The sequence below is a fragment of the Aquarana catesbeiana genome, linkage group LG04 (assembly GCF_042186555.1).
Source record: "Aquarana catesbeiana isolate 2022-GZ linkage group LG04, ASM4218655v1, whole genome shotgun sequence".
Taxonomy (NCBI): Eukaryota; Metazoa; Chordata; class Amphibia; order Anura; family Ranidae; genus Aquarana; species Aquarana catesbeiana.
This window is the reverse complement of record NC_133327.1, coordinates 618,243,091-618,255,935: the sequence shown is the minus strand read 5'-3', so window position 1 is coordinate 618,255,935 and position 12,845 is coordinate 618,243,091. Positions and strand designations below refer to the sequence as shown.

Below are 12,845 nucleotides of genomic sequence, written 5' to 3'. Positions count from 1 at the left end.
AGTGTTTACTAAAGTGATTACCAGCCTCTGTAGAGATTCCACAGGTATTGTATATGCAGTTAGGGTCAAAGCTGGACCAATGTAACTGTATACCAGGACTGTATGTATAAAATGCCATACTTAGATAACTTTGGAGAACTGAGAAAAAATGCAGTTACTAGTACAGGCATGAGAATGGATGCATTTTAAAAAAAAATCTCAAATATAGATCATCAGATTTTGACATTATTTGACATACTTGAGATGACTGCAAAAAATTACCAGGGTACCCAGCAGAAGACCGAGATCACCCAAAAGAACACATGGAACATTCAGAACCAGACATAGGACACTCAGCAGAAGATATAGAAGCTTAGTAGATGGAACATGACAGTCAGTAGATACAAGGCACTCAGTATAAAGATATGGGACACTCAGTGGGAGAATTGGGATAATCTGTAGTAAATATGGGTCATTCCGTGGAGACCATGGGGCACTTGGAACAACTCATAGGACATTCAACAAAAACATAGGGCACCCATCAGAAGACATGAGATACTTAGAAATTCAGTAATAAACATGAGACACTCAGTTGAGAACACAGGCACTCAATAGAAGACTACCCCCTACCAAAATTTTACTGGCCATGTTCACTCAGGTTTCCCAATCAACTTTGCTTGAGATAATCTGGTTATGTACAGTTTTGTGTACAACAGAAGCACAGATCACATATACTGTATAAGTTTTACAACCTGCTAGGAGCTCGCTGTGTGATCAGATGCTGTTTTGTTTTGCAGAAAAAAAGTAATGACTATGACTATAATTTCATAAAGATGATGGCATGACTGACAAATGCATCTTCAGTGCTTAAAAAATAAATATTGATTAAAACAGAAATACATGTGTGATGTTGTAAAATTCATTTTGTTTTCTTTACAGACAAAAATATCTTCAGCTTTGTTTGACCCATCAGAATTCAGACCTTTGGACCCAACACAAGAGCTAATTTTTCCTCCAGAACTACTGGTAAGAGCTGGAGATGAACAATCAAACAGTTTGGGTACAGATGATTCTAATGTACTGCATCTAACTGTTTGAACAACCACCAGTGTGAAAAGAAATAACTAGCACACAGTACTAGTAAAAATAATATCAAATTAACACAAAAAAATTCATGTAATTATATTTACAGGCCATATTATGTGTGAACAGTTTTAAATTATAGAATGATACTGAGTCATTAATGATCAACATTCCTACATTCCTATTTAAAATGCTCATGTGATGATATATGGACAATACAGTTTTAGAATAATAATGTAATATATAGATAGATATAATATCTAAGTGAACACATGTGAGATGTATTATGTATATATATATTTTAATGAAATGTGGTATATGTTATTATTCCTGAATACAGTTTATACATTTTAAATTGATAGAAACTGTATATATATATATATATATATATATATATATATATATATATATATATTATTTTTGGATAACTTGGATGGAGTTAGGGAATTGAGTGGGTTACTCCAAAAACTATGTACAAATTGGAGGACACTTACAGTATCTTCTTTAGAACTATCAGACTGTTGCAAACTTGAGGATTGTAAATGTCCTCTGGTGGAAAGTCCAAGCAAAGTCATTACACAAGGAATTAGATTAAGCTCTTCATAACACTGGGCACTATGCCTCCTTTATACACACACCCAGTAGGGAATGGCCTTAGCCTACAGTCTCTAGGATCTCTCGCACCAGTCTGTACTCACAAAATGTCCTTGGAAAGTTGGTTACCTCCTTCTAACATCCATGTGACACTTTCTCCCTGTGATACCAAACTAGATCCTCAGACGACAGTCACCCGGTCAGCTTTCTGCTGCTACCAGCTAAGCAGGCTCTCAGGTCGCCTACCTGAGGCCTTGACACCCCACAGGCACATGGCAGGCACTTGGTACACGTTTCTATAGCTGTTAAATGAAGATTGGAACATGTGCTTTGCATCACAACCCACCACAACAGATGATTTCAGTGGAGTTCTTTAAGGGAAAATAAAGCAGACAGGTTGGATTTTTTTGTCTGATTATTATTACCTTTAGACAGGAGCAACAACAGGGGACATGATGTCAACTAACATTTGGGGTCAGCCTTGATGAGTATAATACGTGTTTTAGGTATCTGACAGCATGACACAAGCTAAGGAATTTCCTATCTTACAAACCATTTTTGGAAACGTACTTGTGTAACTGAGTATCCCTGTTGCTGTGCCAAGCTAGAGAAGCCAAATTTGCCAGCAGATAAAATGATCCTTAACTGTTGCAGTAATGGCAGAAGTTTTTGTTTTTGCACAATGATACACACTAACCATGCCAAGAGCAGATAGCCAGGAAAAGCACCTTGGTCTAAGACTCCAGCATGCGCAAAGTGTGAGCGCCTTGTCAAAGCTTTAAAGTATATGTAAACCCTTACCTTCTAAAACAACCCATCCAGTGTAAAATATAAATGAAAGGCAAAAATTATAATATAATTATATTTCCCCCCCTTTTTTAGAAGTGGTCACATGACCTCTGTTCTCATCTGCATAAGGATCTCAGAGAGCTGGGAGAAGAGAAACAGCAGTACAATGAACTTTACAGTGAATGGCCGTGCAGAGGGAGGTGTGCCAGCACAAGTCTGATCATTGAAGGAGAGCAGGCTGAGTTCCAGCACAGCTAGATAACTGACTATGCTGGGCTCTCATGCTTAGTGTGGTCAGTTTCTAATGGGAAATCAGAGGGACTGGCAGGAACACCAGGGATTTCACACAAAGGAAGCAATACATAGGCACATATTAGGAATATAAAATGTTGGGTTGACATATTCTAAAACCCAGTTGAAAGTCTCACACTTTTTTTTCTCTTTATAGTCCTATACTCCTGCATGTTATGATTTGTGATAACTGTTTTTTTTTTTTAATCAGATCTTATTTATTAGGTTTTGGTGTGCACAATGCGTGCAACAATATATCAAACACCAAGCCTGATAGCAAAACATACAGAGCATCCAAATCAAGTTCCAATACTCATTCACATAGGCAAGGTATACATTATGAATAACAAAATGTGTCATGATAACACAGCACACATACTTTACCTGTACTCAACAGTATAAAGAATCTGCTATGTTACTAGCCATTTCTGTTCATCTTTTGTGCAAGTATAAAAATCCAAGAGTACAATAAAGAAAGAACACCATGCATTATTCTGTATCTGTCTCCTATTCATTCTTGTAAGTCTAAGCATAAGATTTGTAATAAGTTATGATGCTCATCTGAATTCCACCGTTGACAAAAACATAAAAAAGCCCTTTTAGGGCAAAAGTGAGAACAATTGCTGTGCTATTAGTGCATATGAAGCTAGGTCCAGTACCTCCAAACAGGGGTTCTACAGCTTTTAAATTTTCCATGGACAATTTTTGTGTTGAAATACTAATTTTTTACGGGACAAAGAATTATTGACCTAGGTTTTCTATTCTCCAACAGTGGAGGGATTGGGAGAAAGCCATTGTTGTTGCAACTATTTTACAAGCTATTTAGAGTAGCCTAATATGGGAACCTGTGCATCTGTATTGATAACTGTATCATCTAGCATATTTAGCAGGCAAGTTTTAGGGTCAAGTGTATACATTAACTTGATAAACTGAGGATTTAAAAGCAACAACCTCTAGCCGATAACTGTGTAACTTTGGGCATCTCCATAACACATGCATGGGATGTAACTGATTTTTACTTACTTGCTTGAATGCTAGTGCTCTGCGATGATATAGCTGAGTAACAGCCACAACCTTCAAGTACAAGTATCCTTAAGCTGTCCAGGAGTGACTCTGGGAATTTTGATCAGTGTGTGGGTTCCCCTACCGAACAGAAGTCGATTGGTTTATTGGCTTGTGTGGAGGGACATGTTGGAAATTTTTCGTTAGGTCCGGCTGTTAAAATACAATGTCCCAGCATGGGGGATTCCTCCATTCACCTTGTTTGTATGGATGGAGGAATCTGTATGGTCAGATTTACACAGACTTATATTATAGAGAAGGAGAGGAGGCATGTATGAATAGGTCTGTTACTAAGTGCTGATCACAGTTGGACTAAAGCCGGCCATAGATAATTTTTCTTGTTCAGACAAAAAAACAAACAAACAATAGATTCTTCCATCCACACAAACGAGGTGGATGGAGGAGTCCCCCCCGGCTAGACATAGGGGTTGATTTACTAAAACTGGAGAGTGCAAAATCTGCTTCTAGGTTTTTTGTCAAAGCTTAATTGAACAAGCTAAAGTTAGAAGCTGCTGTGCAGGGCTTCAACCAGATTTTGCTCTCTCGTTTTAGTAAATCAACCATATTGTATTCTGACAGCGGGACACACTTCTTTCACAATACACTGCTCAGTGGCTGCAGCTGCAGATCATGAAAAGTTTTCCAACATTCTCCTATGACAGACATTGGTCACATGATTAATGTCTGTCAAACAGGGACAGACACACACTGATTGAAATGTGGCTGGTCCCTGTTGAACCAAACAAATTTTGAATCTTCTATGGCCAGCTTAACTCTGGTGTCCATAAGACAGCACAGTCATATTTAGATGTGATGCACAATTGCTGTAGCAAGAAAGAGGAGGTAAGACTATAACAATGGAAGTTGTTAGCACATTGTCTATGAGTGTATGTATGTCCATGTCTGTGACTTGCTTTTAAACAAGGCTGAAGATTTGTGTGAACTGTCTTTCTTACAGTTGCTTAAGAACTCTCCTCGTAGACAGTTGTGCTTTAAAGGTGAGGATGTGATGTGGCTTCAGCCCTCCAGTCTAGATGAACTTCTGAATCTTAAAGCTCGATATCCAGAAGCCAAGCTAGTGGTGGGCAACACTGAAGTGGGTGAGTCATGAACGCGTTGTCCCATTTTTGTCCAAATTTTCTCCACGACTACAGTAGGGAGCAGTTATATTAAAAAATAAAATAAATCTTCCTGTCTTGTGACAAATCTTGACTATATCCACCTTAGAAAGATCTTCCCACTATTTTATCTGCTGAACACTGTCACTGAGAAATAAAGTGGTGAAAAATACAAAATGTTTAAAATTGACATTGTAGCAGGAAATGGGGGGAAATCTTCAAATTGGGGCAAATGCTACAAATGTTTCAGATGATAATTCCCAAAAAGTGCTGCGCTAATCATAAATAAAAATATATTTAATTGAACAAGTGAAATACAATAAACCCAATAAAGCACACCCTAAGTGAATAATTCTCAAATGTGATTACACAAAAATATATGGTGACACCACACTAAATAAAATGTGCATCAAAAGCAAAATGTCTTCTATATATATAGACAAACAGAAAATCCTCATGTGCATTCCACATCTAATGTACCCCTGCCACTGTGCTTCACCCAAAATGGCTTACTGGGAAAGATATGTCCCTCTAAAAAAAGAAAAGTCATATAGCGTATGAACCAAACACTGACACTGGAAGAATCACTCCTCCTCAGCATCAATCCTCTCCAAACATCATATGTTATAAGAGAGAAAAGAGAGCCAGGCACTCCACATAGTGTAAAACCAACTAAGATCTTTATTAAAAATAAGTAAAACAGTCACATTAAAGAGGAAGTAAACCCTGATGGGTTTACTTCCTCTTTGTTTCCCTGCAAAGGTAAAGCATAATGGGCTACTATGCATCGCATAGTAGCCCATCATGTGCCACTTACCTGAAACGAAAGCCTGCGATGTCCTCAATTTTCCTTCCGAAGCGTCCATCTTCCTTCCGGGGTTGCAGACTCCGGCTCTATGACTGGTCGGAGTCGTGTGACGTCACTCCCGCGCGTGCGCGCGAGAGCCACCAGTCACGGCATGACCTTTACTTGGAACGGCACAGCGTGAGATTTTTAAAGTGCACAAATAGGTCGCCACATGCACAGAAGAAATCCTTATACGAGGAATTGTAAATATCTTCTAAAACGTGTAGGATATTTACAGCACCTACAGGTAAGCCTTATATAGGCTTACCTGTAGGTAAAAGTGTGCTGTAAGGGTTTACAACCACTGTAAATGACAGCAATAACAGCGCTGTAGACAAAATATTTGTCCAAGGCAACAGAGAGACACTTCTGGGTAACTTTGAATATCTGGTGATGTCATGGCATTCAGCCCCACTCTGTGCGTTTTGTCATAACTGACGTCATTGGGGAGCTCAACCATTGTTCCCCATGTATTTTATGTCCTCCTTGGGCATTGGGAAAACAGAAAGTCAGGCCGCATGTCACAAGCAAAGCTTCATTTTGCAAAATACCTTATGAGTACCATCTTGTTGCTGAAAAGTATTATTGCTATGCCCCAATTATAAATTAAGAAAGAAAAACTGTTCATATATATCAAAAAAATGAAAAATGAACATCTTCCGATGCCCATAAAAAAAAGAAAAATATTAATTATTCCCAAGAAAAGTAATACATGTGATTCATGTTTAAATTAAAACAATACATGGAATTAATGGTTACTTATACGATACCCACCTTATATATTGAAATAAGATAAAATCACTATAAATTGGGAAATAAAAAAATGGTGAAAAATACAAAAAATTATCTAAGATGACCAGGTGGATACAGTATATGGTAGTGTTAAACAAATAGGAATGAAAATTGGTCATGATGTACAGTATCTCACAAAAGTGAGTACACCCCTCACATTTTTGTAAATATTTTATTATATCTTTTCATGTGACAACACTAAAGAGATGACACTTTGCTACAATGTAAAGTAGTGAGTGTACAGCTTGTATAACAGTGTTAATTTGCTGTCCCCTCAAAATAACTCAACACACAGCCATTAAAATCTAAACCGCTGGCAACAAAAGTGAGTACACCCCTAAGTGAAAGTGTCCAAATTGGGCCAAAGTGTCAATATTTTGTGTGGCCACCATTATTTTCCAGCACTGTCTTAACCCTCTTGGGCATGGAGTTCACCAGAGCTTCACAGGTTGCCACTGGGGTCCTCATCAACTCCTCTATGACGACATCACAGAGCTGGTGAATGTTAGAGACCTTGCGCTCCTCCACCTTCCATTTGAGGATGCCCCACAGATGCTCAATAGGGTTTAGGTCTGGAGACATGCTTGGCCAGTCCATCACCTTTACCCTCAGCTTCTTTAGCAAGGCAGTGGTCGTCTTGGAAGTGTGCTTGGGGTCATTATCATGTTGGATACTGCCCTGCGGCCAGGTCTCCGAAGGGAGGGGATCATGCTCTGCTTCAGTATGTCACAGTACATGTTGGCATTCATGGTTCCCTCATTGAACTGTAGCTCCCCAGTGCTGGCAGCACTCATGCAGCCCCAGATAATGACACTCCCACCACCATGCTTGACTGTTGGCAAGACACACATGTCTTTGCACTCCTCACCTGGTTGCCACCACACGCTTGACGCCATCTTAACCAAATAAGTTTATCTTGGTCTCATCAGACCACAGGACATGGTTCCAGTAATCCTAGTCCTTAGTCTGCTTGTCTTCAGCAAACTGCGGGCTTTCTTTTATTTTCCATTTTTTTTCTCCAAGTTTGCGGGCTTTCTTGTGTATCATCTTTAAAAGAGGCTTCCTTCTGGGACAACAGCCATGCAGACCAATTTGATGCAGTATGCGGCGTATGGTCTGAGCACTGACAGACTGACCCCCACCCTTTCAACCTCTGCAGCAATGCTGACAACACTCATACGTCTATTTCCCAAAGACAACCTCTGGCTATGACGCTGAGCACGTGCACTCAACTTTGACCATGGCGAGGCCTGTTCTGAGTGGAATCTGTCTTGTTAAACGACTGTATGGACTTGGCCACCGTGCTGCAGCTCAGTTTAGGCCATTTTTATGTAGAGCAACAATTCTTTTTTTCAGATCCACAGAGAGTTCTTTGCCATGAGGGGCCATGTTGAGTTTCCAGTGACCAGTATGAGAGAGTGAGAGTTACATGACACCGGGGAGGGAAAATGGCTAATTGGGCCCACTTTGGACATTTTCACTTAGGGGTGTACTCACTTTTGTTGACAACAGTTTAGACATTAATGGCTGTGTGTTGAGTTATTTTGAGGGGACAGCAAATTGACACTGTTATACAAGCTGTACACTCACTATTTTACATTGTAGCAAAGTGTCATTTCTTCAGTGTTGTCACATGAAAAGATATAATAACATATTTACAAAAATGTGAGGGGTGTACTTATTTTTGTAAGATATTGGGGGTTATTTACGAAAGGCAAATCCACTTTGCACTACAAGTGCAAAGTGCACTTGTAATTGCACTGAAAGTGCACTTGGAAGTGCAGTTGCTGTAGATTTGAGGGGGACATGCAAGGAAAATAAAAAACAGCATTTTAGCTTGCACATGATTGAATGATAAAATCAGCAGTGCTTCCCCTCATTTCAGATCTACCCCTCAGATTTACAGCGACTGCACTTCCAAGTGCACTTTCAGTGCAATTTCAAGTGCACTTTGCACTTGTAGTTTGCACTTGTAGTGCAAAGTGGATTTGCCTTTTGTAAATAACCCCCACTGTGTATCTATTTTGGAGGAAGTAAACCCAAGATGAAAGTATGGTGTTTGTGGACCTGGTCCTGGTCCTAGACTGCCACCTCTCTCGACAAATTGCTTTTTAGATGATCAATTCTGTGACACGTGGTTAGCATTCATCACATTTGGAATTTTTTTATAATATGTATTGATTAAAGCGGGAGTAAAGTTTACAAAAATAACCGCTGCAAGGTAAAGGCATAATGTGCTAGTATGCACTGCATACTAGCACATTATGAAAGACTTGCCTTAAAGCGAAGCCCTCCAACGGTACTCTTTCACTGCTGCATAGGCAACCATTTTCACCCAGTAGGGATCTTATCGTACTGCTCCAAGGCATGGTTGAGACTAAAGATTTCCTCTTGGTAACAGTGGACATTGAGTCCCTCTACACCAATATCAAACATAAAGATGCTTTGATAGCATTAGAATGGGCTCTAGGAAAAGAATCCACCTTAAAAAGGTCCCAGATTAGGTATCTTATTTAAGGTTTAAAACTTGCTTTGGGCAACAATTATTTTTGGGCCAAAGGTGAATATTTTAACCAGACTGGAGGTGTAGCTATGGGGGCATGCTATGCACCTAGTGTGGCCAACATAGTGTTAAACAAATGGGAACATGAAACTATCTTTAATAATAGAAACCCGTCACTTTTTTCCCTAAAGGTATAAAAGGTATATTGATGATATTATTTTGTTTTGGAGGGGGCCAAGGGCCAGTTTTGATTCATTTTTGGCAGAAATTAATCTCAACCGTTATATTCTAAAGTTCACGGCAGAAGTCAGCCATTCTGCTGTGAACTATTTGGACCTCACTATCACTAAAATAACAATATATTTGAGACAAAAACATTCTTCAAGGCCACTGATAGAAATGGCTTTGTGCCCACACATAGCTGCCACCATCCACGTTGCATAGGGGCAGTCCCTAAGGGACAGTATATGAGATTAAGGCGAAACTGTACCAACGATGAAGAGTTTTTCCTACAAGCAGGAGTTCTGACAGAAAGGTTTTTAGAGAAGGGCTATGAATTGGGAACACTTAACCAAGTGTTGCAGCAGGTGTCCTCAATTGATAGACAATCTCTCCTGACCACAAGACCTAAAAAAGAACACCAAGATCAGGTGGCTTCGTATCAGGTTTCCATAGACAATACAAACAGGTCGAGTCCATTTTCAAAAGATTCTGGCCAATACTCCTAAAAGACATAGATCTAAGGTCAACCATTGCTCCTAAACATAAATTTATTAATAGGAGGGCTTCGGGCTTAAGAAATAAAATAGCCATGAATTTACCAGACCCTCCCAGGAAACCGCCCACCTTTTTGGATGGGTCTAGATTCCACTTCTGCACTAAGGTTAAGGCCTGTAGGACTACTAGAAAATCTGGGGCCCCCCAAAAAATTTCACATTTCCAATCTACGGTTACACAAGATAGTTTCAAAATCAAACCTTTAATCACATGTAATTCAGACCATGTAACCTACGTCTTGGAGTGTCCATGCTCAATACGTAGGCCGAACAACATGACAGCTTAAAGTCAGAATAAATGAGCATCTGACCAACATTAAAAAAGGTTTCCCCAAACATAGTGTGTACAGACACTTCAAAGAATTTCATAACAGCGACCCCACACTCTGTACATTTTATGGAATTGATAAGATTTCCAAACATTGGAGAGGAACACATATGAAGAGGGCAGTCTCACAAAATGAGACCAAATGGTTGTATAAATTACAGACCATGCAACCATACGGCATGAACATTGAGCTAGATTTAAATAGCTTTTTAACCAATGATTAAAACAGTGGTGCTGCCCTCTTAGGTTTTTATCAAGCTAATACTTTTCAATATTTGTTAATTTAGATATATATTCACTAATCAAATATTTTGTATGGAATTATTTCACATGAAATTGTATCTAATATCTAGATACACATAGACATTCTTAATGTGCCAGCTCTCATGTAGGATGGATGAACCCTTTTTGGGATAGGTCTATCTCCTTCTTCTTCAATTACATTCATCTTGTATTACAACCAAGTTTCACTTGTCTATCTATTGAATGAGCAGGGGGGTCTGTGTATTCACATAAGAGTTTCTAAAAAAACCCTCTTTTTTTTTTAACTTTCATTTCCATTTTCATTTTTATTTGTTTGGAATTACAATTTTTATATAGGATTTCACTACTGCAACCACTTATTTTTTTTTCAATATTATCCACTATCTATATGTGTCTTGTCAATTATGCCGTTTTTTATGCATATGTTTGGTGATTAGATGAGTGCAAATGTAAACCGGCACCGCGGCTGCGCACGCATCCACAATTTTTAACAATTCAAGTTAGTGTTATAAATAACGTGACGTTCAGTGACCAGGTATGCCTCCTGAAGACGTAATCACGAAACGTACGTGGAGGCGGTACCTGGTCACGTTTACCCTACGCCATTTCCGGGTGTCTGGTTGTCTGCGGTGGTCGGTGGAACGCACGCCGTTCACAGAGGTGGATGCGGCACAGCTCCAGCTATCCAGCCTTCCCATGTGTGACAAGCCAGCAGCCCCAGTGCCGGGTAGGCACTTCTTAATGTAAGGAGCCATTTGGCTTTTGTTTTTTTATCCTTATGTTTTAAATAAACAGTATTATGCTATGGGAGCTTTTTGATTGTCTTTGCATATCCTGCCTTACACTTGGAAGAAGAAGTTCTCCTGTACATCTCCGAGCTCCATATACATGCGAGCAGACATTATCCTGCCAAAGCGTTTTTTTACTTTCTGTTTAATTAAAGAAGTCAGATATATCTGGTAAGCAGTTATTCCATCTGCTCACATTGGGTGTATGTTAAATGGTGAAGGACTATCCACTATCAAGCATAAGAACCTAAGATCACCTTACAATAATTCATTTTATTTGGCAAATCACATTTCATTTGGTACTTTACACTTGATATTTGTATATCTGTATTATTATACCAACAATTGGCACTGTGTTTATAACATTTGTGTATTTACCATAATCTTTTTATCAATTTCAAGATCCATATCCTAAGGATTTTGGCTAAAGTGCCTTATTAAGTTTTTGTGTGTGATCAAGTTTTTTTCACATTTCTTTACATCACCTGTTATTTTCTGTAGAGGTGAACCAAAACCAGCGCCCCCTTTCTTTTCACATTTTTTTCACTAGGAGTGTTTTTCACTTTTTAGGGGAGCAGCTTAATATTCACATATTTTATTAATTTTATTTTTGTATTGGCGCAGAGTTTATTTTTATGTTTTTTGAACCATTTTCATCCAGTCTTCCTTCTGGGGTCGTGGGCTGCGGCTGCTTGAATGGGTAGCTGTGATGACGTCATACGCATGGGAGTCACTGTTAATGGCACGGGCTCTGAAGGAACGGCACGTGTATGACGTTCCTTCAGAGCACATGCACAGGTGATGTCATCGGCCTCTGTTTGCTAGAATATCCTTGGGATTTTAGGTGTTTACATATTTAAAACAGGTTTTTCTGCTAGAAAATTACTTAGAACCCCCAAACATTATATATGGTTTTTCTTCTAACACCCTAGAGAATACAATGGCGGTCATTGCAATACTTTTTTTTGCACCGTATTTGCGCAGCGGTCTTATAAGCGCACTTTTTTTGGAAAAAATTCACTTTTTTGAATAAAAAAATAAAACAACAGTAAAGTTATCCCAATTTTTTTTTTATTGTGAAATATAATGTTACGCCGAGTAAATTGATACCCAACATGTCATGCTTGAAAATTGCGCCCGCTCGTGGAATGGCGTCAAACTTTTACCCTCAAAAATCTCCATAGGCGACGTTTAAAAAATTCTACAGGTTGCATATTTTGCGCTACAGAGGAGGTCTAGGGCTAGAATTATTGCTCTCGCTCTACCGGTCGCGGCGATACCTCACATGTGTGGTTTGACCACCGTTTTCATATGCGGGCGCTACTCGCGTATGCGTTCGCTTCTGCGCGCGAGCTCGTCGGGACAGGGGGGTTTTAAAAATTTTTTTTTTATTTTTATTATTTATTTTACAATATTTTATTTATTTTTACACTTTTTAAAAAAAAAAAAAAATTGTGTCACTTTTATTTCTATTACAAGGAATGTAAACATCCCTTGTAATAGAAAAAAGCATGGCAGGACCTCTTAAATATGAGATCTGGGGTCAAAAAGACCTCAGATCTCATATTTACACTAAAATGCAATAAAAAAAAAAAAAAAAAAAAAAAGTCATTTAGAAAAATGACATTTGA

The 12,845-nt window shown here is 38.8% G+C and overlaps 1 protein-coding gene across 2 annotated transcripts in view; it reads left to right on the top strand.

Moving 5' to 3' along the window:
• Positions 1-12,845, top strand: part of XDH (xanthine dehydrogenase) — a 195,238-nt gene that overhangs the window by 48,283 nt on the left and 134,110 nt on the right. For both annotated transcript variants that reach the window (XM_073628291.1, XM_073628292.1), the window contains exons 8-9: positions 919-1,005; positions 4,757-4,898. In XM_073628291.1, coding sequence (XP_073484392.1) covers positions 919-1,005; positions 4,757-4,898 — 229 coding nt within the window. The remainder of the gene's footprint in view (positions 1-918; positions 1,006-4,756; positions 4,899-12,845) is intronic.